Source organism: Castor canadensis, chromosome 10 (assembly GCF_047511655.1).
Source record: "Castor canadensis chromosome 10, mCasCan1.hap1v2, whole genome shotgun sequence".
Lineage (NCBI taxonomy): Eukaryota > Metazoa > Chordata > Mammalia > Rodentia > Castoridae > Castor > Castor canadensis.
This window is the reverse complement of record NC_133395.1, coordinates 78,617,172-78,644,106: the sequence shown is the minus strand read 5'-3', so window position 1 is coordinate 78,644,106 and position 26,935 is coordinate 78,617,172. Positions and strand designations below refer to the sequence as shown.

General features: G+C 37.9%; 1 protein-coding gene across 4 annotated transcripts in view; it reads left to right on the top strand.

Moving 5' to 3' along the window:
• The window catches only part of Wasf3 (WASP family member 3), a 132,629-nt gene that overhangs the window by 75,482 nt on the left and 30,212 nt on the right, over nucleotides 1-26,935 (top strand). For all 4 annotated transcript variants that reach the window (XM_074043651.1, XM_020154338.2, XM_074043649.1 and 1 more), the window contains exon 3: nucleotides 11,327-11,469. In XM_074043651.1, the coding sequence (XP_073899752.1) occupies nucleotides 11,337-11,469 (133 nt within the window). In that variant the 5' untranslated portion in view covers nucleotides 11,327-11,336. The remainder of the gene's footprint in view (nucleotides 1-11,326; nucleotides 11,470-26,935) is intronic.

The following is a 26,935-nucleotide window of genomic DNA, read 5'->3' as shown; positions in this document are numbered from 1 at the left end:
AGTGACTATCTGCCTCCAGAAAACTGAAATTAGATCCCAGCCTGTCACCCTGTTCTAGTATCAAAGTGGACTAAGGGCCGTAATATCAGGCCCAAGACCTTGCAGTTAATACATGAAAGAGCAGGGAATACTCTGGAAACAGTAGGAATAGGTAAGGACTTCCTTAGTAGAACTCCATCAGCCCAGGAACTAAAGAAAAGATGGACAACTGGGACTACATGAAATTAAAAAGCTTCTGCACAACAAAAGAAATGGTCTCTAAATTGAAGAGACCACCCACAGAGAGGGATAAAATATTTGCGAGCTATACTTCAGACAAAGGACTGATAACTGGAATATATGGAGAGCTCAAAAAAGTAACCCCCCCCCCAAAATCAATGAACCAATAAAGAAGTGGGCAACTGAACTAAACAGAACTTTTTCTCAGGAAGAAATCCAAATGGCAAAAAAAAACACGAAAAAATGCTCACCATTTCCATAAAGGAAATGTTAGAGTGGCTGTCATCAAGAACACCACCACCAACAAATGGATGCTGGGAAGAAGGAACCCTCATAGACTGCTGGTGGGAATGCAAGCTAGTACAACCACTTTGGAAAACATTATGAAGGCTCCTTAAAAAATTAAACATAGATCTGCCATATGACCCAGCAACACCACTCCTAGGGATATACCTGAAGGAATGTGACTCAAATTACTATCAAAGCACCTGTACACCTGTGTTTATTCCAGCACTATTTACAATAGCCAAGCTATGGAAACAGTGAAGATGCCCCACAACCAATGAGTAGATCAAGAAACGTGGAATTTATACACTATGGAATTTTATTCAGCCACAAAGAAGAATGAAATTTTGTCATTCACAAGTAAATGAATAGAACTGGAGAATATCATCTTAAGCAAAGTTAGCCAGGCTAAGATGGCCAAAAATCACATGTTCTCCCTCATATGCGGATTATAGACCCAAAACAAATGCAGTAATATTTTTGGACATGGGTCACACACTAAGGGGCAAACATGCACGGGAGAAATAGGGAAAGGAAAGGAAACCTAAAACTTGAATGTGGTTGATGTGCTCCCTGTTGAGAAGCAAACAAAGTAAAAGAAAAAAGAAAATACCTGTATTAGTCAGGATTCTTTAGAAAAGCAGAGCCAATGGGAGGTATGTATGTATGTATGTATATATATATATGGAATTTGCTCATGTGATTATGGAGGCTGAGAAGTCCCAGGACTACCCTGAGATTAGGATGGGGGGCACATTGGTCTAAGCCTTACAGTTTGAATGTCTGAGGACTTGGAACTCTGATGTCCTAAGGCAGGAAGAGATGGATGGCTTAGGAAGAAAGAGATAATTTGTTCTGCCTCCACCTTTTACTCTGTTCAGGCTTTCAATGGACTGGATGGTGCCCACCCGCAATTGGTGAAGTAGGTCTTCTTTCAACACTTCTAACATTCCTACTGATTCCAGTGTTTATGTATTCCAGAACACCCTTACAGCTACCCCAGAAATAATGTTGTACTAGGTTATGGGAACCCCTTAATCCAGTGAAGTTGATAACATAAAATTAGCTATCACACTTCTCTCAAGTCTCTAAAGTTATACTAAGCATGAGTAGTTTATAGAGTATTATTCAAAGGTAGATGTGGTAGGTAATAAATGCATATGTAAACATTAGGGCAGCCACTAAAAAGAGTAAAAAAAAAAGTGGATAAAAGTTATTGGGATAAAGTAACATCATGACAATAAAGAAAAGGCAGAAAAATAGCTTTGGGGGCAATGAACAGATGGCACAACTAGAAAACCTCTAGGAAAATTAAAGGTTTAAATTCAGTCATCTAGATAGTTACATCAAATGTTAATGATATAAACACCCAAGTTAAAAGAGGTTATAAGATTTTATTGCTGTCTAAAGTAAACTTAAATACAAAGACACACAAAGGTTAAAAGGAAAAGGAAAAAGTTACTATGTTAACCAAGAAGAGACAATAATCCTAAAAGTATGGATACTTCAAAACAGACTTTCAAAAAAAAAAAATATATATATATATAACTGCTAGGAATCAGGTGAGAAGTTGTATTCTCTGAACAAAATGGAATTAAATTGAAAATTAGTAACAGTGAAATATCAGGTAAAAATCCTTTAATTATTTGGATTACTATAATGAATTGCCTGTCACAGAGAAGACCTTCCAGATGGTTCAGGGTGAGCAGGGGTGGATGTGGAAAGGAACATTCAGAGAACTGCATACTGTTTCAGCCAATATTGAAATCCTTCCTAAACTTTTTTAGAAAAAAACATTCCAGTTTTATCATACTATAGGAAAACTTAAGAGTTTCACTATTAAAAAGAGGGTAAATACGTTATTAGAAACAGAAGAGTTGACTTAAAGCTAAAGCAGAAATGCACATTGATGTGTTTTTCAAATTTTTTAATCCTTTGACTCCATTTGTAAGAGTACCACTTGGAGAAATTAAATTCTAGTGTTCAGACATATAGCTGCACAATAAAATTAAAAACTCAGGTGTAAGTTAATTGTATAATAAGAATTAGAGGGAAAATATTAGTATTTTATTTTAGTAATGAATATAATGTTAGTTTAAGTTAATAATATCCTTGTCCCATAGTGTACATTTTTTTTCTTTTCCCAGGATACATTTTCATGTGAGCCTTTCCACAACCCAGAGGAAGGCAGGAAAGTGTACTTAGTATTACTGCACAGGGACTTGTGGAAGGATTTTGATAAGGTAGTACCTAAATCAAAGTAAAATGTACATTTTTTGCTCTGCATTCAACATTATCTACCCTAATTTCTATATCTAGTATCCTTAATACCTATTTTCTTTCTGCTTTTCACCTAATGTCTTTTTTAGTTTTTCATCTATACTGGATCACCTGTTGATATTATCACTTGTCAGAATATACTTGGGATAGTGACCATGAGACCAGAACACAAACTCTGCATTCCAGAAAGGAAGGCCAAAAGCTTCAGCAATTCCTCACAAGTGATAGTAGTAGAAAATTAGCTACCCCACTTTCTGTAAATGCATATGAATGCTAGATAAAGTATACCAAAATATACACACAAAAATATGTGTTCAGATGAGTATATTTTAAAATACTGTCATGTTAGACGTAAGCATCAGCAGGAGGAATACATAATGAACTATGGCCGAATACTGGGAGCATTCTGAAAGGGATCTTGAACGAGCCTGAGGCAGTGAGCTAGAACTGAGACCTCAGAGTAAATGTTGGGATTTTCAAAGGAAACGTTGAGTAGAAAGATTATGCTTACCAACCTTGGGAAATAGCTTACCATTTGCCTGAGGCTCCAGACAGAAAACCAAATAAAAAGAACTCATCATGGAGAAATTAGGACCTCTGTCTATACTAGTCTCAGCGGAAGAAAACATAGAATTGTTCTTTAGGGAAATTTTCGTACATCAGGATACGGAAAATAAACTTTTCCCTGCCATGAGAAAGAGTTTATAATAAGTTAGACACTAAGAAGTACCAGCAGGTATAGCTCCTATGCCCACATGTGTGTATACATATGTGCATCATACTTAAACAGTTACACAGTGGGCACTGGAGGTAAGTTGTCCAGATCCTCCCAAGAGCAGACCCCAAGTGGAGTTAAGGATCCTAAATAGGTCACCTGGGTTCTTCTGTCCTCCTTGTGTTAAGGCAGCCCTACCTCTTGTTGTCCAGTGTCTTCTGTCAGTATTGGGACTCCTCTTTCTTTTCTCTAGTCCTTGTTGAAACCATGACAAGAGCCAGAACTCACAGTTCAGTAGACACTTTGCTGAGCCTCATTTGAGACCCCCATCCTGCATAGTCCAGTGGTGTAGGTTTCCTTGTCAGCTGTTGGCAGTAATGGCAAGTGGGGGCTCATTCCTCCCACCCCTCAGCTCCTAAGCCCATCTGCCATTCTTCTTGGTGGCACAAAGTAATAGGAGTTTATAATTTCATAAATATACTGCATTGTGAAGTCTGCACCCATCCCTTCAAAGTGTTTTTGAGCTGTGTTTCAGTGTGCTTTTAGTCTGTGCCAATATTCATTAGGCCACCTGCTTCTGGGTGAGCTGGTACATAATGCAAATATTGGATCCCACCATGATGGGCAGTGTTAGCATTCCATCATTGAGGTAATTAACTTAAAAAGGAGAAAAGGTTTATTTTGGCTCATAGTTTTTGAGGTTTCAGTCCATGGTAGGTTGGCCCATTGCTTTTGGTCCTGTAGGAGGTAGCACAACATGGCAAGAAATGACTCACCCCATGGCAACCAAGAAGCAAAAAGAGGAAGGGCTAGGGTCCCACATTCCCCTTCAAGGACAAAATTCCAATGTCTTAACTTCCTTCCACTAGGCCCCACTTGCTAAAGGTTCCACTACTTTCCAGTAGTACCACACTGGGGACCAAGTCTTTGGGCCTTTGGGAGCACTTATCCAGACCATAGCATGGGCCTGCTCCCAAACCTCTCCTATAAAGTGGATCAGATGTGATGATGTGTGGGAATCCGTCAGGCCAGTTCTGGGGAAAAACTGATGACTTAGGTTGGAAAATTTTGTCTACTTTGTTTTCAGTTCCTCTTGCATTTCCACCATGCAAGAGGAACTTATTTATTTATTCCCATGCCCAAGTTTCTACCCCTGTGCAGCAGATGGACCTCCTTATCTATCATCTTGTCTATCCAGACCTCCATGTCTCTCATCTGACAGTCCCCTGGCCACATAACCAGGCTGTTGCTTGCCCAGTTTTCTGTACAAAGATAACTACTTCTTTCTCTATAAGAGCAGATAAACTAGTTACTGCCTGTGGTCCTATCTATTGGCAAGGTTTTCCTGTCCTCTGTCTTTGAGGGCTATTCCCAAAGCTGTTGGAGCATAGCCATGATATGGGTTTTTTTTGTTTTTTGTTTTTGGTCTGGTACCTATGCGCTAACCTGATCCATCTGAAAAACAAGCTGAAGTTTTCCCTTCTCTTTAGCTGGATATGTGGGTTTGCCTGTAGCACCCAAGTATATAGCAGTGGAGGGAGACTGTAGCTCTGTTAAGTGAACAAGAAGTCTGGGCTTCTTGTTCATGTGACTCACTGTGCTCTCTGGTACTGCTCTGGTTTAATCAGAGATGTTCCATTTCCATCTCATGGTCGACTACTGCTGTTCAAATTAATAACTTGGCTCATTTTGGGGAGCTTTGGATGCCTAATCCATTGGTGTTCCATGGTCTCTGCTAGTTCCTGGTAATACACTGAGACCCTTTTCAGTGGGCCTGTAATTCTCTGTCTGATGCAGTGGTAGAATCCCAGGAGCATGTAATTGGTTCTCCATCTGGAGCTTGCCATGAGCTCCATACTTTTCCCACCACAGACACCTTTATGTCATTTGGGGTGTGCTGGTTCATACAGCCTGAGCAGACAACTGCCTACACCCCAGTCCAAACCTGTGAAGACCCTCTTGCTCCAGGTCTCACTCAAAGCTGGCAACTATCATGTCACCCAGCATGTGGGCTGGAACAGTATTGCCAGAGAAGTCTTTAGCAGTTAAACCATGACATGAACCAGGGACTATCCATGTCCCAGTCATCAGCTAGGATGGCATCTTCTCAACTACAGAGTCGTATATGGGCAAGTCCCAAATGCCCATTTTACCATCTTCTTTCTCAGACCATTCCTGGAGACTCTTTGTGTTAGCCTGGGTCTGAGAAACTGACACCAAGGTGGGATCACAGGTGCAAGGATTTGATTAAGGAAAACACCTGTGTGAAAGGAGGTAGAGTGGGAGCACAAGAAGCCAACAAAACACAGTGATGCCTAGTCCCTTTAAGAGGGAGGGGTGAACATTGAATAGGAGCCATGAGGCTCAAGGAAGATTAATCAGCAAAGCCATTGGGAGTCCTTGTCTTTAGTCTTTGCTAGTTTTTCAGTCATTTCATTCTCATTTCTTGCTGCAGACTTACTTTGTCAATCTCTGTTTCATGTGATTGGATAGTTATCTGTCTCCACTGTTAAAGAGAACATCCAGACTAAAGCTAGACATTGTGGTCCCATTTCCAAATTCTTAGGGAACAACCCTGGCCTAGTTTCAGCAGTATCTGGAATCTTGTTCACAATTCTGTGAACTAAGTCGTCTCTCACTAAATTGAGACATTTCTCAGAAATCCAACACAAGACCTGTGTAGCCTCTAGAAGTTCGTACACATTTCTTTAGCAATGTTTGTTTCATTCTTAGCATACATGTAGTCTGGCTTGAAAAAATGATTCAGATGGGTCCTAGTTCTTCTAGTAAAGGAATGGCGACAATTGGATTAGCTCATTACATGTTTCTTTTTGTAACTGCAAAGCATTTTAATAGTGATGACGGACCTTTACTTGTAAGGAAATATTTTTTTCCTTTACCTTTCTTGAGCTTCAACTTATTCCAAGCTGGAGTAGTGTTAGATAAAAATCAAGGCTTTTTAGTAAAACATACATCTGTAAGAGTACTTCACACAGAATTGGAAAGCTATAAAAATCATTGCTAGGTGATGAGAACTTTAAAAGGGATCTATGAAACCCTTTTTCTAAAATTGCAGGCAGATAGCAGAGCCTCTCTTTGTTGTCTTTGTATTTGCCCTCATGTAAAAGCTTCAAATAAAGGTATAATGATCCTGAAGAGTGAAGGCTGGGGATTAGGCAAGGCTGAAATATTTTTTTGAAAAACAAAAAACAGATGCAGTACCAAAGAGATAGCAAATAGAAGCATGTAGGTTCAGGGGCATATAATCAACATCTTTTTGAATATCAGGTTGTACTGAGGAGTGTTCAGGGCATTGTAGTGAATATGGAATTAATAGGCTCAGTCTCTAAATTCAGGCAGTTTGTAGTTCACCTTGGTAGAAAAGACAGCCATCAGTCTTCCCCTTACCAGGCACATAACTCCTGCAGGTGCCTGGAATAGTAAATAGAGAAATAAAGGAAATGCTGACATGTTGCCTCTTCTGAATCATTATTAGACCTCCCTGTTGTTTTAGAAGTTAGTGTAGTTATAGAAGATTTGAGATATAGTAAAGCCAGCAGATCAGATGACTGCCATTAAAAAGATAATTTGTTCCAGTTCCCAATAGGAGGGGGCATGTCATGCCATATGGGGAAACACCAGAGTCCATCAGGAGGTGAGGGTGAGGGGAAACTGTGAGCAAGAACCTTTATTGAGTTTTTCATGGGAAGGAATAGGTAAGGCAAGGCCAGCAGGGTTAGGATTAGCTAGTTTGAATAATTTTAGTGGCTCTAGGGCATAGAAGCTGCCTCTAGCTGTTTGGTATTTGTCCATGGAGTGATTATGCAGGTGACTAGTGGCCCAGAGTGTGAGAGCCTAATAAAGGAGATGATGGCAGTGTGGACAGTGGATTGGTTAGACTGCATTTGAAGGACACACTCTTGAGTGAGTTGTTTACTGTCATTAAGAATTGCTAACCCTAGAAGGTATAGGCCTTCTACAGTCTAGGCAAGACCTAGATAACAAAGCATCAGGAAAAAGAAAATAAAAGGCAAAGTTACTACAACTGTAAGGAACCAAGCTTTTGTCATTTGTGCCCTAATAACACCTTAAGCATGTCTTCCGGTCAGCACTTAAAGTGATCTGCCAAATGTATTCTGTGCCTCCCAGTGCCACTATATTGTTTAATCAGCAGTCCACTGGGACTGAGAAATGGATTCTTAGAGGCAGAACTGAAGGCCTTTAATAGGGGAGAGGTGAGGTGACACAGGACATGGGCTCATGGAGATAAATGAGAGGGACAAACATTGCTTATGTGGGAGACAGCTTGAACCAGCTTCCTGATGTTCTGAAAAGACAGGCATGTTTGATACTAGGAAGCTAGTAAGCTCAGCAGAAGGTGGCAGGAAGATATTTAACTCGCTATGTATGTGTTATGGAATTGTCAGTGGAGCATCAATGTGCTATGTCTGTAATTAGGGTTCTATTTATTTGAATAATTTTAAGTCTATGGATGGTAGCAGCAGAAGTGCTGTACTGACATGTTCCTGGGCAGGTCAGAGGTCAAAAAGTAGCTGGAGAGATCGGACATGTCTAAATACAGAATGAATTTGGAAGAGGAGAATGTTGTATACATGCTCAGCATTCAGTTCCTAAACATGCTTATCTTACACACTCGTGAAGCCTTTTGAGAAAGTATTAAGAAGATAATGAATGCTTGAGCCACTTTTACAAACTACCAGTGCAAGCAAACTGCTGCCACGTTCAAACTCATGTCTCACTTCTGGTTCATTAGCTTATCTGCTTCGTCTTTAGAGGCTTTTTTAATTCACTTCCTTCCCCCTTTTCATTGCTGTGTGCTTCTTTATAGATGTCATCTTTCTTGTTGCTTGCTTTCCATCTAGTTCTGATGGAATGTGTCCCTGCTGATCTGTTTTCGTTATTTTTGTTTCCTACATTTTATGCTTTTATTCAGCTTATTAATTTTTCTTATTTTCCTTTGAGGAATTCTAGTTTTTGAGTTTATTTTATTATAATAAGCTTCTACCCTGTTACCCTAAATGATTCTCCCAGAAAGAAATGTTAACACAAAATAAATCTTTTTTGCTTTTGTTCAAAGTCCTTACTATCTGGGATTTTTGCATTTTAGTTCATCTACTTTGGATGTGTTCCTCTTAGTTTAATGATTTTTATGTAAATATTGCTGTCTTATTTTCTCAGGCTACACTGTTATCCCAACCAGGAAATTATTCTTACTTTATTATAATCAGACTAACAGTTAAAATTACAACAGTCAAATTTAAGATAATGCAATTATTATAGTCAGTCACATTTTTTGAGCATTACTGTATGCCAGACTCTGTCTACATGATTTACATATTTAGTAGCTCATTAATCCTCATTCTGGGCAGTATATACCTCCCCATTTCCCAGTGGAGAAATGTTAGTATCCCCATTTTACAGGAAGGCACAGAGAGGTGAAGTGATGTACCATAGACAGTACACATGTCAGTGGGTGAGGCATTGTGTGAATGTGAAATACGGTCATTGTGCTCAACTACCATCATGCAGAAATAGCAAATAAAATGTTGAGGTTCAACAGAACTTTTCCTTGATACCTGCTGTTTTTGCCCTCCTCCAGTTCTTTATCCATATTCCCTCTGCTGCAGACCTCTTGTGAGCTAGCTTGTATGAATTCTTCAGATTTCAGTTCAGTATTCAGATCCACAGAGAGGCTACCTTTGACTCCTGACATAGGCCAGCTTCCTGCTTCCCACATGGTTTCTGAACCCCCAAGACCATCCTGTTAGCACCAATCACAATAGGAGATGTGTCAGTCTGTGTGATTTTATTAGTGTCCTCTAGCCTCCACTAGACTACACTAAAGTTCCATTGTAGGAGAGACCTTGTTCACTTACCATTATGTCTTCATCACCTTGCATACATGGCAGGTGCCCAGTAAGTAATTCACTTACTGAATTAATGAACCAAAAGTTATGAAGAAAAGCAAATATTTGCTATATATTTAGTGCATCCCAGCTTTTCTAGGTGTAGTGTCATTCAGCAGTTGTACTAGTTGGGAATAAGTTTGGCTTTGTGTAACAGAATGCCCAACTACAGTGACTTAAACAAATAGGATATTAATTTCTCTCACATGGTAAAAATTCCAGAGCCGGTTTCACTGCTGAAGGATATCTTCAGGTACTGGGCCTGTGCTTCTACTCCTGAAGTTGGGCAATATGATAAGCTTATCAAAATGAAAATATATCCCGTCATTGGATTTTCTAGTGCTGCATGAGAAGTAGGTTTGAAACTATAAATCTCTTTAAATAGAAAGTTGGAGTTTTATTTTACTATAATGTACTTTTCCAGGAGAAAGATGAAAGGGAATCCTTTGAGATTGGTGGTGGGAGTTGGGGTAGGCAGGCATTTCCTGATTTTGATTTAAGTCTGAGGCACTAAAGGCTGATTGGAGCTTGTGTATCTGGGGGGATTATTGACAAGTGTTCCTGTAGGGTGACCTGGTTGGCAGTTTCAATAAAAAGAAGCTCCTTTCCCCAGTGTCAGTGTTTGTATATGTTCTTTCTTAAGTATTCCCCAGGGAGAATTGTTTTAGTTTCTTTGGATAGGGAGTAAAAATCCAGACTGCCAGTACTCTGGGAGCTGCATAGAGGAGAGACCTGAGCTTGGAGGTGGGTGGGATCTAGAATGCCAGTCACTATAGACTTTGATTTAATGCCCCTATTTTCAGTGATTTTCCTACCTCTTCCTTTGCTATACCAAGTCCAGATTCTTTAATTCACCTTTTCCAGAGAGTGGGACATGCTAGGTGGGGTGGAGTAGGGAATCCCAACAAGGGAGAAGGAATTCTTAAATGAATTTTAGAAAGCCATTTCTCCTGTTTTCCTCTGCTTCATTCCCAGTTTGCAGATACTTGACATCTCTTATTCCTGAGCCTTTGGTAGGGAGAATGGGGAAGGTCTGGCACTCAAAGTTTGTTCACATTCGTAGTCTAGGTATGGCCTTTTCTGTTTTCTGTCATGTATCTTGGTTACACTGACTGCAGTTCTGCATCTGCTTTTTACTTTTAGTACTTATGTTGGGACTATAACAAAATACCTGAGATAATCAACTTACAAAGAAAAAAATGTTCAGAATTGGCAGATTATCTCAAATGGTAGAGTGCCTACCTAGCATACCCCAAAAGGAAAAGAAAAACTCTTTTGTTTTTGCTCATAGTTTTAGAGGTTTCAGTCTATGATCAGTTGGTCCTGTTGCTTTGGGCCTTTGGCAAGGCAGCACATCATGGTGGGAGCACATGGTAGAGCAAAAAACACTCACTTCTTTGCAGGAACCAGTGAGGAAGGAGCTGGGGTCTACAGTCTCCTTTGAGGGCACTTCCCCAGTGACCTAAAACCTCCTCTTAGGCCCTACCACTGAAAGGTTCTGCTATCTCTCAGTGCTACGCTGGGGACCAAGATGGATCTTTGGGGAGCTTTCAGAGCCAAACTATAGCAACACTTGGGGACTTCTCTCATTTCTACCTGTCGTCACATTAGTAGAGAGGGCAGGAGGTAAAAATGCGTGTATCTGTTCTCTCAAACTTCACTGGAATGCTAGCATATATTATTTTTCCTTAAAAGGAGGATTACGCTGTATGTATATCTGAAACCTATAAAATTCATTTAAGTCATTAAATGTTAATTGTATTTTAGCTGATTCTCTTAACTAGAAATGATAGCATAATGAAAATTCCTGGCAAAGAGCCAATTTTCCAGGGCAGTAAAACTCTAAATTTGTTAAAATGTAAATATGAATTTTTTTAAAAAGTGTCTTTTTAATTTTCAGATTGTCAGCCATGCCGTTAGTGAAGAGGAACATTGAACCCCGGCACTTGTGCCGGGGAGCTCTGCCAGAAGGGATTACCAGTGAACTTGAGTGTGTAACCAATAGTACTCTTGCTGCAATCATACGCCAACTAAGCAGTCTGAGTAAGTCATTTTTTTTTTTCCTGGTGACTGACAACATTTTATTACCTTTATATTACCAAATTGATTTCAATTCAATACTTACCTTCATCCTTCTGCATTTCCCAGTGTGTTAACTGTTTTGCCTACATGGGCTCAAGATGCCTAACTCCAGGCAATGAATATGTAATCCTGAAATTATCCACTCACAACTTATTAGATAAGAACAAATGGGTATTTAAAATGGTGTGAATTTTTAAAATTAAGATAATTGTTAGTATAACCATTTTTTAGTGAACTATTTTGTTAAACTTGACAGGACCAATGTTTTTAAGTGTGAGAGATTGAAAACAAGTTAACCCTGTAATATGTCTAATGCATAGAATGGCCTCAATACTTATTTGTTGATTGAATAACACTCCAGATGAATCATAAAGACAAAAAGCAGTAAGATTTTCTGATTTTAACCTCCTAAAAGTTAAAATGCAGGTGCTGACTTCCAGTTTGGAAATGAGCAGATGAAATGATTTTACTGTATATGCCATGAATATGTTTGTATGCGTATAGATTTATGGCAAATACATGCAAGCACAAGGAGGAAAAGGCTCTCTTATTATTCTAGTTTTGAATGTTAGTATTAAATTTCCTAGGACTATTCCATTTTTTAGGATGTGTGTGAAAATGCTTTTTTCTTTAGAGCTTTTTGAAGTTTCACTGTTTTCCCCTAACTTCTACATTTATATCATGATTTTGTTTTCTCACTTCATCCCACTCCTTTTCAGTTTAGATGTAGTTTATGTGGCATTTCTGATGACAGATTTTCACAGTTAAAAAATTTCAGAAACTCTTAATAACTAGACAGTCCTCCATAAAATTCCACATACTGGTAGCCTCAGGCACAGAATAATGTTTTCTTTAAAGAAATGCAAGCACTTTTAGTTTTGTTTTGTTTTGTTTTGTTTTTGAAGAACACTGCAGGTCTTTATTTCTTTAAAAGAATTGTATTATGTTGTTATTTGTATTTTTAATAGGCCTGTAAATATCGACTAAGGAAAAAGCAACTTGAAAGTTACTTAAAATGTGTTTTAAAATAGAGTTCTTCTGGAAACAAAGCTAATTATAATTGATTTTGGTAGTGGTTATTGATAAAATAGGAAAATTCATATAATTACAGAAAATTTCCTGGTTAATTACTAAAGGGTAAAGTGTTTCTTTTTGCATTTATACATTTTTGTATTACTGCTTCTTGTTTTTATGGTTGAAATTTCTATTGGCACAAAGTATAAGTGATAAACTAACATAAACTGTCAAAATTTTAAGAGTCTATCTGCATCTCCCACTGTAATATTCAGCAGTGTTTATGTTTGGCCATAATCTCTCGTAAGTGACTCTTCCCACCCAGTATGTTTTGTTGACTATGGCTCTGCAATTGACACAATCATTACATTCCCTCCACATGTGTCCACATTCTTATCCTCAAAACCTATAGATGTGTCATGTTATATACAAGGGGGAATTTAGTTGCTAAGCAGATGACTTTAAAAGAACGAGATTACCCTGGATTATCCCATTGAGGCCAGTGTAATCATGGGGGTCCTTTAAATGTGGAAGAGGGAGGTAGTATGTACTTTGAGAAAGATTCAGTTAGCCATTACTGGCTTTGAAGATGGAGGAACAGATCAGGAATCAAGGAAGTCAGATAACCCCTAAAAGCTGGAGAAGGCAAGGAAAAGGATTCTTCCCCCATAAGCCCCAGAAGAAATACAGCTCTGCCAACATCTTGATTTTGATCAGAGAAATCCATTTCAGACTTCAGACCTCCAGAACTGTAAGTGCTGTTTTAAGCTACTGTTTATGGTAATTTGATATAGCAGTAATAGGAAACTCATACACCACTCTGGCCTGGGGTGTGTTGTATACCACATAATCATCTATACCTCAGGATTGAACCAGTGATGGGCACCTCCCTCAAAACATTTAGTCCCTAGTTAGGCTCCTTTGATTGCTCCTAACCCTGCCTCTCTATCAGAATCACTTGGGGAGCATTAAAACAAGATGCTAGGAGCACTCCAGAAATACAGATTGGAGTGTACACCAGAGATGTCACCCACCAACTAGATACCTATTTGTCTACTTTGGAAAGATGATCTGGGTCAGTCAGACCCTTTCAGGGAGTTTGAACTAAGAAACACAGTGAATCTGCTAGTTCATTATGGGACTTACTGCTGAAATGTCATCCAGGGATGAAGAAGCCATGAAGACCACTCTGTAAGCTGAAGTTGTGGAGGGGAGAGAACCTAGAAAAAAGCAGAAGTTAGTTGTCAGTGGTAGAGAAAGCAAAAGGAAGGATGAGAGAGAGAACTGTACATAGGAGGGACTAACAGGCCCACACATAGAAATAGCAGCTGGTCCCTAGACCTTCCATAGCTGGCTTTCCACTTACTCAGAGTGAACCCTCCCTGTCTTCAGGTTTCCTGAATGCATCTGGTGCTTGCAACACAAAATGCCTCACAAAAGAAAGTGTACAGTGATACAATTCTAGAAAATCAAGATTACTGAATTCAATGGACTGAATGTTTATATCTCCCAAAAATTCACATGTTGAAATCCTAATCCTCAGGGTGACCATATTTAGAGATAGGGTCTTTGAAGGGTGATAGGTCATAAGATAAAGTCTCATGAATGAAATTAGTGCCCCTATTAAAAAGGCTTGAAAGAGACCTCTTCCGTCTTCCATTCAAGGATGCAGCAACAAGGTACCATCTTGAAGCAGAGAGAGCAGCCCTTACCAGACACTGAATCTTCTAGCTCTCTAACCTTGGACTTCCCAGCATCTAGAACTATTTATAAGTCACCAAGGCTATGGTATTCTGTTACAGTAGCCTGAACTTACTAAGATGCTAAGTTATTAATTAGTGATAGAATAGCAAATTAAATTTACCAGTAATTTATTTATTAGTATTTATTCATCCACTACTCCTCTTGGTACAACAGACAGCAAATAAAATCAAATTGATCCCTACCTAGTAGTTAAACACATTTTAAATTTGTTTATAATTTATAAATAACATCAACCTGGTTATAAAGTAGGAAACAAATATGCAGTTATTGTGACCTGCTTACAAGACAACACTAGCATGCAATGAATGATATCTTCAAGGGGGAATCTTTAGTTTTTGTGGCTTTCCCACTGGATATTAAATACATTATGGGAGATAAAGAAAATTATGCATTTTTATTATCTAAAACTGTTAGGAAAAATAAGAGAATTTAAAAGAATGTTTAGTGGTCTTTTGTAATTTTATAACCATCAAAAGTTCTTATTTTTTGGTGCCAGGGATCTGACCCAGGGCCTTGTGCAAGTTAGGCAAATTCCATACCACTGAGCTCCACCCCCAGTTTCTCATCAGGTATTTTTAAAGTAAATTTTAGGAATGTAAGTCTTTTGTTGAGTATCCATTTCTATGATAAAGTCACAACAGAATCTTTTAAAAAAACTTCTTAGATTCCTGATCATTATTTAGTTAGTCCAGATGAGAATGAACCATTTTAATCCTCTGCTTTCCTACCCAACTTCTACCTTCCCCACCCAAAATCTCTACTCCCATATCAGTGGCTCAGTTTACAGGTGCAGATAGGGATAGGTGATGTATAGCTACCTGGACTTCCTACAGGTAGTGCAGAGAAAGGCCGTACTTTGTCTACACAGGCTATCTTGATGGGAGGGGACAGGGTTAGTGGAAGGTTAAGGATTTGCCTTGACCCTAGATTTGTCATAGCTGCCTGAGACAGGAGACTTGCCCTAGAGAATCAGGGCAACTAATTCTCTGGAAATTGAAGTCTTTTCAGTGTGGTGATTATTGGTCTTGAGCTTAGGAACAGTTGTAAAATGAAAGAGAAGATTTGTAACTTAGAAGCTTATCATTCAAAAGGATAATAATAATAATAATAAAGGACTTCATAGCTTTATCCAATAAAATAAAAAATTAGTCTTTCTGAATTTTCAGATTTTTTTTCTTTGTTATTAATTTCTAATATGAGAGATCAGAGGAGTGGGAGGATGTAGGAAAGCTGCTTGCTGAAATAGCTTTAATAGTGTGTTCCTTGATTTCCTGCTGGGGAATATTGATGGTTTTTTTCTTCAGATAATGGCAGCTTAGTGCAGCAATTTTTAAATTAGTACTTTTTCATCATTTTTCTGGATTAATAATCTGAGTTCTCTTGTTTCTATCAGCTAGTTGCTCAATTAAAATTGCAGTATCTTACAATCAAATTCTTTCTGATATTATACTGTAACTTTAATATAATTTGCCTGAAAAAAGAGATGGGAGCACAGGGCATTTGTGCCAGAGTGACACACGTCCTTCGTAATACCCCATTGTTCTTGTGGTAATATCTGTCTTCCCCTTCTCTCCTTAAGAATACTGCCAGGCTCTCAAAAAAGTGAGGAGTCAGAACTTTAGGGCATCACCTGCCACACAGGGGAATGGTTTTTGGTAGAAAATTTAGCATAGAAACACACAAAGGAAAATATACAAAATTCCGTCAATCAGAATTATTGATAATGCCTTGTGTATATCTTTGTAAAAATGGTATCAGTGTTTATAATGGCTACAAATACCTTTGTAGCCAATATAAACATCTTTGCTGATTTTTCTAAGGCACCTTTTTAATAGGTAGAGATTCATATTTAACCAATTTTCTGCTGTGGGAATTGTAAGTTACTTTTTTGGGGGGAACACTATTATAAATTCTTAACATTCATCTTTGGTTGTTTTGGCTTTTTTTTTCTCTCTAAGAATTGTACTATCTTAATAACTATCAAATTCCTCCTAATGAGCACAAATGACCCAGAATTCTGTGACTCCATTGATTTTTAAATCTTTCTCTTTTTCTTAATCATTACAAATCATAACAAAATCTATTTTTCTACAGTTTCTAAATTTGGCATGATTACATAAATGAGACAGGAATTCTCATTTTTAAAAAGTGTTTTTAGTAATACTCCTCCAGGTGATTATGTTTCATGTCAAACTGAATGCCAAACTGTTTATAAAAAGTATTCCTTAGGGCCCTGCACTCTAGTACATTTGCTTTATGTAATTAGATTTTAAATTTAGAGTTGTATTAGTTGATTTTACTAAGTACAGTCCTACTTGGAATAAAGATTTAGATATTTCTAAGGCATAGAGTTCTTAGATGTTTTTAGTCAAATGGAATTTTTTGAGAGAAGGAAGAAACACCACAAATTATAAAGGAAATATTTTCACGTATATTTTAGTGCAGGTTCAGGTTAGTGTTAAGGGTAAGTTAAGATAAAATATTACTGGCACAGACATAGGCAGAAATTAAATTTTTTTAATGATTCAATTTTAGGTAAGTATTTGTATTTCTTATGAACAAATATGGAAGGCCATTGAAGGGAGGTAAAAATTAGTATATATTAGGAAGCTATAGATTAAGTATTCCTTGTCTGAAATGCTTGGAACCAGAAATATTTTAGATTTCAGATTTTTTTGGAGTTTTTTGGAAATACTTGCTTATACATAGCTGGGGTATGGGACCAAGTTTAAACACAAAATTCATTCGTGAGATATATATATATTATTATATGTCAAAAGTTAATTTTATACAGTATTTTTAGTGCACTTGTGTGTTGACTGTGACCTGCCACATGAAGTCAGGTATAGAATTTTTCATGTGTGAAATCTTGTTGGCACTCAGAATTTTCAGATTTTAGAAGATTTTGGATTTTTGGATTAGAGATGCCTCGACCTGTATAAAACAAAAGTTATATCTGCAGTAGAATTGGCAACAAGTATGTAAGAGCCCCCCTCCCACCCTCACAAAAGGCAGGGATTATAGAGGAGCCAAGCACTGTCCTGACTCACCATTTGACCTGGAATATTAGAAATACTTCTTTAAGGGCATTCTAGGAATAATTATTAGGTTATTTTTCATTTCTCCTTTCCCTGTATGGATTTCAATATGGCAAGATTTAATACAGCTTAATTCTTAAGAGTACATTTGGAGAGTCAGCAGAACTCAACTTTCAGTCCTATATACTTCTCTGGTATGATGGTTAATCTTGTCAACTTGATTGCTTTGAGAAGTGCCTGGAAGATTAGTAAAGCACACTTCTGGGTATGTTTGGGAGGGAGTTTCCAGAGAGGAATATCTACAGGAAATGGAATGGCATCATCCCATAGGCCTGGATGGAATTAAAGGGGAAAAATGAAAAAGCTGCTAACACAGGCATTCTCTCTCTCTCTGCTTCCTGTCCATGTTTAGGTGACCTACACTGCTGCACCCTCCCTGCCCTGATGGACTGAAACCATGAGCCAAAATAAACCTTTCCTCTCTTAAGTTGTTTTGCTCAGGTATTTTGTCACAGTGAAAAAGTCCAACACATCAGGTTTTATCATCTATATTCTTTCCATTTCATGAGTTGCAGGGCTTTTGCATTTTAGTGATTTATAGATGTTTTCTGGATTGGTTTGATTTGTACTGTCATTAAAGCAAGCTACCTAAAAACTTAGAGGGAAGATTTTAAAGGATTAATTTTTTTCCAAAAATTTACTGTATAACCACTTGCATTAGGTACAAGATTGTGATTATCAACAGCCTAAAGCAATATTCTTCCTTAAAGGGTGCTTTCTTTGTGGAAGTATACATTTCCTGCTTTAGGTTGCTATTCTTGTGTATATGTGGTGGTGGGACTGTGGTTTGAATACAGAGCTTTGCACTTGCAAAGCATATGCTCTTACCACTTGAGCCAGACCCCTAGTCCATTTTGCTCTGGTTATTTTGGAGATAGGGTCTCATGAACTATTTGCCCAGACTGGCCTCCAGTAGTGGTCCTCCTGATCTCAGCCTCCCAAGTAGCTATGATTACAGGTGTGAGCCACCAGTACCTGGCTAGGCTGCTATTCTTTTACACACATGCTCCAGCAAAAGGTAGGTGGAAAATGAGCAGACAGACAGACATAAAGGGGGAAGTATATTACCCATAGTAAAGAGAAAATGGAATCAAATTTGATTTCAAAGCTCCAAGGGCCCCAGTCTTAGAAAGCCACAGGAACCACAAGTGACTCCAATTATGGATTAACTGATAAGGACTTTAAAATAGCTATGAAAAATATTTTGAAGGAACTTCCCAGTTTCTGGTCTGGCTCTTAAGTGACTGAAATAACTCCATCCATCCAAAAATAGTATAAAGAAAAACTAACAAACTAAAACCCAGCTTTCTTAGATTTATCAGAGAACTGAGGTCACAGGGCAAACTGTTGTCCCAAGATTGGAGAGAGTCAGATGCAGAGAATTAAACAGAAACTCATACACAGAAACTGAAGTGGGAGCCAATCCAGAGCTGGTAAGCCTCAACTGTAATCAGTGAGTTGCCTTATCATAGGAGCCTTTTATTTTTACTTTTTGGCAGTACTTGGATTTGAACTCAGTACCTGGCACTTGCTAGGCACATGCTGTACTACTTGAGCTATACCACCAGACCTCTCTGCTTTAGTTTTCATATATAGTCTTGTATTTTGCCCTGTCTGCCTGGCCTGAACTACAGTCCTCCTATTTATGCCTCCAGCATAACCGAGATGACAGGTGCATTCAGCCATGCTGAACTTTATTGGTTGAGCTAGGGTTTTGCTGAATTTTTGCCCAAGATGTTCTGGAATCACAGCACTCCTAATCTCCACCTCCTGAGTAACTAAACTGGAATAACAGGTGAGCCACCATGTCTGTCAGAAATGTGGATATTTTAAATTAAAAAATTTATCGATGAGAGGATCCAAAATGGCAACTGAGACACAGACGCAGACTGCATGAGCTCAGGGAATCAGGGACCTTGCTGAGATGCTGGAGACTCACTGGGCTGAGGTAAAGCACCAGAGAGAGCTAAAACTTCGGCACTCTGAACCCCTAGACCATGGAAGGCTTCTCCACGTCACGATACACTGAAAGAATAGGTGGGCCACTGCCCGCCTGCCAGCTCACCAGGCCTCTGCCCCGCTGGCCAACCAGGATGCTGGCCCACCAGGAGGCTGCCTGCTAGCTGGCCAGGACACCACCCGCCAGCCTGTGGCACACTGGCCACTAACCGCCACAGGAGTGCTCCAGCACCACCAGACACCCAGCTCCAAACCTGCCTTGGAGACATAGACAGACAGGACTGTATGCTGAAGGAGTAACACCAGAACTACTAAGACTGAAATTCTGCTATTCCTGAACTGGGGATTTTTTTTTTTCTCCTTTTTCTTTTTTCTAATCTTTAAGTGTTCGTTTGTCTTATTTGCTGTTTGATTGTCCACTATCTCTCCCTGTTGATTTCTTTGGTTCTCCATTTTTTTCCTCTTTCTTTTTTCTTCTTTTTTCTCCTTCTTTCTTAGTTTTGTTTATTTTCCTGTTGTAAGTTAGCTAATACTAAATTACACATAGACCAGGGACAGAAACAGTTACCAAGTGGAATGATGGGAAGATGAAAAAGGGATGGAAACCATTCTCCCCCCAAAAATAAATTAGTACAGGATTCAGAGGGAAATGAAGAAAATGGATACCCAGATCCAGACTCCAACAAAACAAAGATAAACTATACCAAGGAACCCTATGAAGCCCACAAGAACAACCTGAAAGAAAAAATTCTGCAAGTAATCAATGAGAATTTCATAGAGATGTTACTAGGCATGGTCAACCAAAACACACAGAAGGCACTCAAAAAATTCCAGCACAACAAAAATAAAGAATATGAGAAAACACAGAAACAAATAAATGAAATGATAGGAGCTCTAAATAAAAAAACAAAGTGAAATGGAAAACACCATAAATAGATAAATGAATTAAGAGTGAAAATTAACAATATTAAAGAGGAAGTGACCCATGATATGGAAAACCTCAGAAAAAAAGAACGAAACAGAAATACAAAACAAAATGGAAGTCCACTGCAGCAGACTAGAACAAGCAGAAGACAAAATCTCAGAACTGGAAAATGAAATGGAAATTAAAGGAAAACTGAAGAACTATTAGTCAGACAACACAAGTCCTGTGAAAGGAATGTGCAAGAACTCACCGACTCCATCAAAAGACCAAACCTGAGAATCATGGGCATTGAAGAAGGAGAAGAGGTGCAAGCAAAAGGAATTTGTAATATATTCAACAAAATAATAACTAAATTTCCCAAATCTAGAAAAAACTATGCCTATTCAGGTACAGGAAGCCTCCAGGACACCAGACTTGACCAAACTAGAACTACCCCATGACGTATTATCATTAAAACAACAAGCACAGAGAATAAAGATTATTGAAGGCTGTAAGATAGAAAAAACAAATAACATTCAAAGGTAAACCCATCAAAATCACAGAAGATTACTCAATGGAAACCTTAAAAGCAAGAAGAGTACTGGGCACTGAATGAAAATAACTTTTAACTGTAGGATACTTTACCTAGCAAAACTATCATTCAAAATAGATGGAGTAATAAAAGTCTTCCATGATAAGCAATAAAACAATATATGACCAAAAGATTCTTCAAGGAATTCTGCACACAGAAAGTGAAAGCAAACAAAACCACAAAAGGACAGGCAGTACCAAACCACAGGAGAAAAAAAGGCAAAAAAGTAGAGAGTAACATTGACTCAGCTGCACACAATCAAACCTTTAAACAACTAAGACAACTAAATGGCAGGAATCACCACATACCTATCAATACTAACACTGAATGTTAACAGACTTAATTCCCCCATCAAAAGACACTGTTTGGCAAACTGGATTAAAAAAGAAGATCCAACAATCTGCTGCCTGCAGGAGACCCATCTCATCGACAGAAACAAGCACTAGCTGAGGGTGAAAGGCTTGAAGAAGATTTACCAAGCCAATGGACCCCCAAAACAGGCAGGAATCACAATACTTAGACAAAGTAGACTTCAAACTTACATCGATCAAACGAGATAAAGAAGGACACTCCATACTAATAAAAGGGGAAATACACCAAAAGGAAATAACAATTATCAACCTATATGCACCCAACGTCAATGCACCCAGTTTCATCAAACATACTCTGAAGAACCTAAAAACATGTATAGCCTCCAACACAGTGGTAGTGGGAGACTTTAATACCCACCCCCATCACCAATAGACAGGTCATCCAAACAAAAAATCAATAAATTCTAGAACTGAATCACACCATAGATCAAATGGACCTAGCTGATGTCTACAAAATATTTCATCCAACTTCTGCACAATATACATTCTTCTCAGAGCTCATTGAACTTTCTCTAAAATTGATCACATCTTAGGGCACAAAGCAAGCCTCAGCAAATATAAGAAAATGGAAATAATCCCATGCATTCTATGTGAACATAATGCATTAAAACTAGAAATCAACAACAAAAACAACAGGAAAAAACATGCAAACAGTTGGAAGCTGAACAACATATTGCTCAATGATGAAATAAAAGAGGAAATTAAAAGGTTCCTAGAAGTTAATGAAATGAAAACACAATCTACCAGAACCTATGGGACCCAGCAAAGGCAGTCTAAGAGGAAAGTTTATAGCCATAAGTGCATACATTAAAAGGTCAGAAAGATCTCAAATCAATGACCTAATGCTACAACTCAAACTCCTAGAAAAACAAGAACAAGCAAATCCCAAAGCAAGCAGAAGGAGAGAAATAATAAAAATAAGGGTTGAAATCTATGAAATAAAAACAAACAAACAAAAAACACCATACTAAGAATCAATGAAACAAAAAGTGGTTCTTTGAAAAAATAAGATTGACAGACCCCTGGCAAACCTGACTAAAATGAGGAGAGAAAAAACCCGAATCAGTAATATCAGAAATGCAAAAGGGGAGATAACAATAAACACCACAGAAATCCAGGGAATCATCAGAGACTACTTTGAGAACCTATATTCTACTTAATTTGAAAATCTTGAAGAACTGGACAAAGTTCTAAATACTTACAACCATCCAAAACTGAACCAAGAGAATGTTAATCACCTGAATAGATCTATAACACAAAGTAAAATTGAAGCAGCAATAAAGAGTCTCCCAAAAAAGAAAAGTCCAGGACCTGATGGATTCTCTGCTGAATTCTATCAGATGTTTAAAGAAGAACTAATACCAACCCTCCTTAAACTGTTCCACGAAATGAGGAAGGAACACTACCTAACTCATTTTATGAAGCCAGTATGACTCTCATCCCAAACCCAGACAAAGACACCTCCAAAAAGGAGAACTATAGGCCAATTTCCTTAATGAACATTGATGCAAAAATCCTCAATAAAATAATGGCAAACTGAATCCAACAACACATCAGAAAGATCATCCAAAACGACCACGTCGGCTTCATCCCAGGGATGCAGGGGTGGTTCAACATACGCAAATCTATAAATGTAATAAAGCACATTAATAGAAGCAAAGACAAAAACCACTTGATCATCTCAATAGATGCAGAAAAAGCCTTCAACAAGATCCAACACCACTTCAAGATAAAAGCTCTAAGAAAACTAGGAATAGAAGGAATGTACTTCAACATTGTAAAGGCTATATATGACAGACCTACAGCCAATATCATACTTAACAGTGAAAAACTGAAACTATTTCCCCTAAAATCAGAAATGAGACAAGGGTGCCCACTATCCCCACTCCTATTCAACATAGTACTGGAATTCCTAGCCAGAGCAATTAGGTGAGAAGAAGAAATAAAAGGAATACAAATAGGTAAAGAAACTGCCAAAATATCCCTATTTGCAGACAATATGATCCTATACCTTAAAGACCCAAAAAACTCTGCCCAAAAACTCCTAGACACCATAAAGAGCTATAGCAAGGTTGCAGGATACAAAATCAACTTACAGAAATCATTAGCTTTTCTATACACCATGAACAAACTGAATGAGAATATATGGAAACAATTCCATTCACAATAGCCTCAAAAAAAAAAAAATCAAATACCTAAGAGTAAACTTCACGAAGGATGTGAATGACCTCTACATGGAGAACTACAAACCCCTGATGAAAGAAATCAAGGAAGACTACAGAAGATGGAAAGCTCTCCAGTGCTCATGGATTGGTAGAATCAACATAAAATGGCTATTCTACCAAAATTAATGTATATGTTTAATGCAATTCCCATCAAAATCCCAATGACTTTCATTACAGAGATTGAAAAATCTACCCTAAAGTTCATTTGGAATCACAAGAGACCATGAATAGTCAAGGCAATACTCACCAAAATGAGCAATGCTGGTGGTATCATAATACCTGACTTCAAACTATATTGCAAAGCAATAGCAATAAAAACAGCATGGTACTGGCACAAAAACAGACAAGAAGACCAGTGGAACAGAACAGAGGTCCCGGAGATGAAACCACACAACTATACTCACCTTATTTTTGAGAAAGGTGCCAAAAATATACAATGGAGATAAGACAGCCTCTTCAACAAATGTAGTTGGAAAAGTGGTTATCCATCTGCAAGAAACTGAAATTAGATCCATGTCTGTCACCCTGTACTAGTATCAACTCAAAATGGGTCAAGGACCTTAATATCAGACCTGAAACTCTGAAGTTAGTACACGAAGGAGCAGGAAACACTCTGGAAGTAATAGGTATGGGCAAGGACTTCCTCAATAGAACCCCACAACCCAGCAACTGGAGAAAGCATGGACAAATGGGACTTCATAAAATGAAAAAGCTTCTGCACAACAAAAGAAATGGTCTCTAAACTGAAGAGACCACCCACAGAGTGGGAGAAAATATTTGCCAGCTATGCATCAAACTGATTACTAGAATATACAGGGAACTTAAGAAACTAAACTCTCTCAAAATCAATGAACCAATAAAGAAATGGGCAACTAAACTGAACAGAACATTCTCAAAAGAAGAAATTCAGATGGCCAAAAAAACACATGAAAAAATGCTCACCATCTCTATCCATAAAGGAAATGCAAATCAAAACCACACTAAGATTCCACCTCACCCCTGTTAGAATAGCCATCATCAAAAACACTATCACCAACAAGTGTTGGGGAGAATGTGGGGAAAAAGGAACCCTTGTACACTGCTGGTTGGAATGCAAGCTAGTGCAACCACTCTGGAAAAAAATTTGGAGGCTTCTTAAAAATCTAAACATAAATCTGCTGTATGATCCAGCAGTCCCACTCCTGGGCATATACCCAAAGGAATGGGACACAGATTTCTCCAGAGGCACCTGCACACCCATATTTATTGCAGCACCATTCATAATAGCCAAGTTATGGAAGCAACCAAGATGCCCCACTACTGATGAATGGATTGAGAAAATGTGGTATTTATGCACAATGGAATTTTACTCAGCAATGAAGAAGAATAAACTCTTATCATTCACAAGTAAATGGATGGAACCGGAGAACATGATTCTGAGCGAGGTCAGCCAGGCTCAGAAGACCAAAAATCGTATGTTTTCCCTCATATGCAGACTTTAGATTTAGGGCAAATACAGCAATGCTATTGGACTTGGGTCACATGACAAGGGGAGAGCACATACAGGAGATATGGGAATAAGTAGAAAACCCAAAACATGAAAGCGTTTTATGTCCCCACCCCAGAGGAACTAATACAGAAACATTAAAGCGACAGAGTTCAACAAGGGAAGGGGATCAGGATCCATGTAAAGATCAGTTAGAGATGAATCAACTTGGGTTGTGACACATTTGTACATGGAAGCAATGCTAGGAATCTCTCTGTATAGCTATTCTTAACTCTACTAGCAAAAACACTTTGTCTTTCTTATTATGCTTATGTCTTTTCTTCAACAAAATTGGAGATAAGGGCAGAACAGGTTCTGCCTGGAAGCAAGGGGGGTTTTGGGGGAGAGTGGAGGCAGTGGGCAGAGAGGAGAAATGACCCAAATAATGTATGCACATGTGAGTAAATGAATAAAACATTTATTGATGAACAGGTGGAAAGGTCAACACCTTGTGTGAAGAAATGGGAATTTCAGCAGAAAAATGAAAACTTTTTTAAATGCTTGAACTTAAAAATACTATCAGAAAGAAAGAATTCAATTGATGAGCCTGACAGAAGATGAAATAGAGCAGAGGTGATCAGTGATTTTGGAGATAAGTCAACAGAATTATGCAGACTGATTCATGAGGAAAATCAAATTTAGAAAAAACTATAATTTTAGAGCATTCAAAATATTGGACGATATCAGATGATCTAACATATGTAATTGGACTCCCATAGAAGATGAGAAAGAACAGTGCAGAAGAAATAGGGGATGAGAATTTTTTAATGTTGATGATAACTGTTAACTAACAATTACAGGAAGCATGGCAGATTCCAGAATGCACAAATTACAGAAATTGTAAAATTGCAAGAGGAGGAAAGATAAAGAAAAGATTTAAAGGAGCAAGAAGAAAAAAATGCAGATTACATATAGAAAGGGAACAATATTAAGAATAACTACTGAGTTCTCTTCAGAAGCAGTAGAGACGAGAAGACAATAGACAAAGTGTTAAAAGGAGTCAATGAAAATTGTCTTTGTGAAAATGAAAGCAAAACAATAATTTTTTCAGACAAAATCTGAAAAAATTAGTCTCCCAGTAATTCATACACTACAGAAGATGCTAAAACAGTCCTGAAGGCCAAAGGGAAGTGATGCCAGACAGAAATGCAAGAAGCAAAAAAAACCAAAACAATTACCAAAAAATGAAGTATTGAAGTAAATATAAAAGATATTTAAAATTGTATTTGTTGTTTGTATATTAGACTATTTACTGTTTAAATTTATTGTGTAGTTCGTAACTTATGTGACAATAAGATAAGTGAATAAGCTATGAGGACAAAGGCAGTAACTGGAATTATACTATGAAGTACTATATTATTTGAAAGTAGATTATGGATGAGTTGAGGATGCCTATTGTAATTTCCAGTAACCATAAAGAGTAGCACATAGATAAGATGGAATCCTAAATTTATCGTTTGATTATCCCAGAAGAAGGCACTAAAGGAAGATCAAGGAACAGAAGGAACAACAGATGTCTAGGTGATATAATTAAACTCAGCCAGATCAACAATTTTTTTAAACAGAAATATTTTAGGCATTTCTCTTGAAAGACAGAGATTATCAGGCTAAATAAAGCAAACTAAAATATATGCATTTTAAGGATAAAGACACAGACTTAGAGAAAATTAGGGGGAAAATATACTATGTAAACATAAAGTGTAAAAAAGCTGGTGCAGTGGCTCAAGTGGTAGACTGCCACCTAACAAGCATGAAGCTCTGAGTTCAAACCCTGTACCACCAAAAAAAAAAAAAAAAAAAAAAAGCTGGTATGGTTATGTTAATATCAGACAAAGTAGACTATAAAAGAGATAAAGAACATTTTATGGTGATAAAAGAGTCAAGAACATGTAACAGTTGTAAATATACATGCATCTAATAAGAAGGCTCCAAAGTACCTGGAATAAAAACAAACAGAACTGAGGGGAGAACTAGA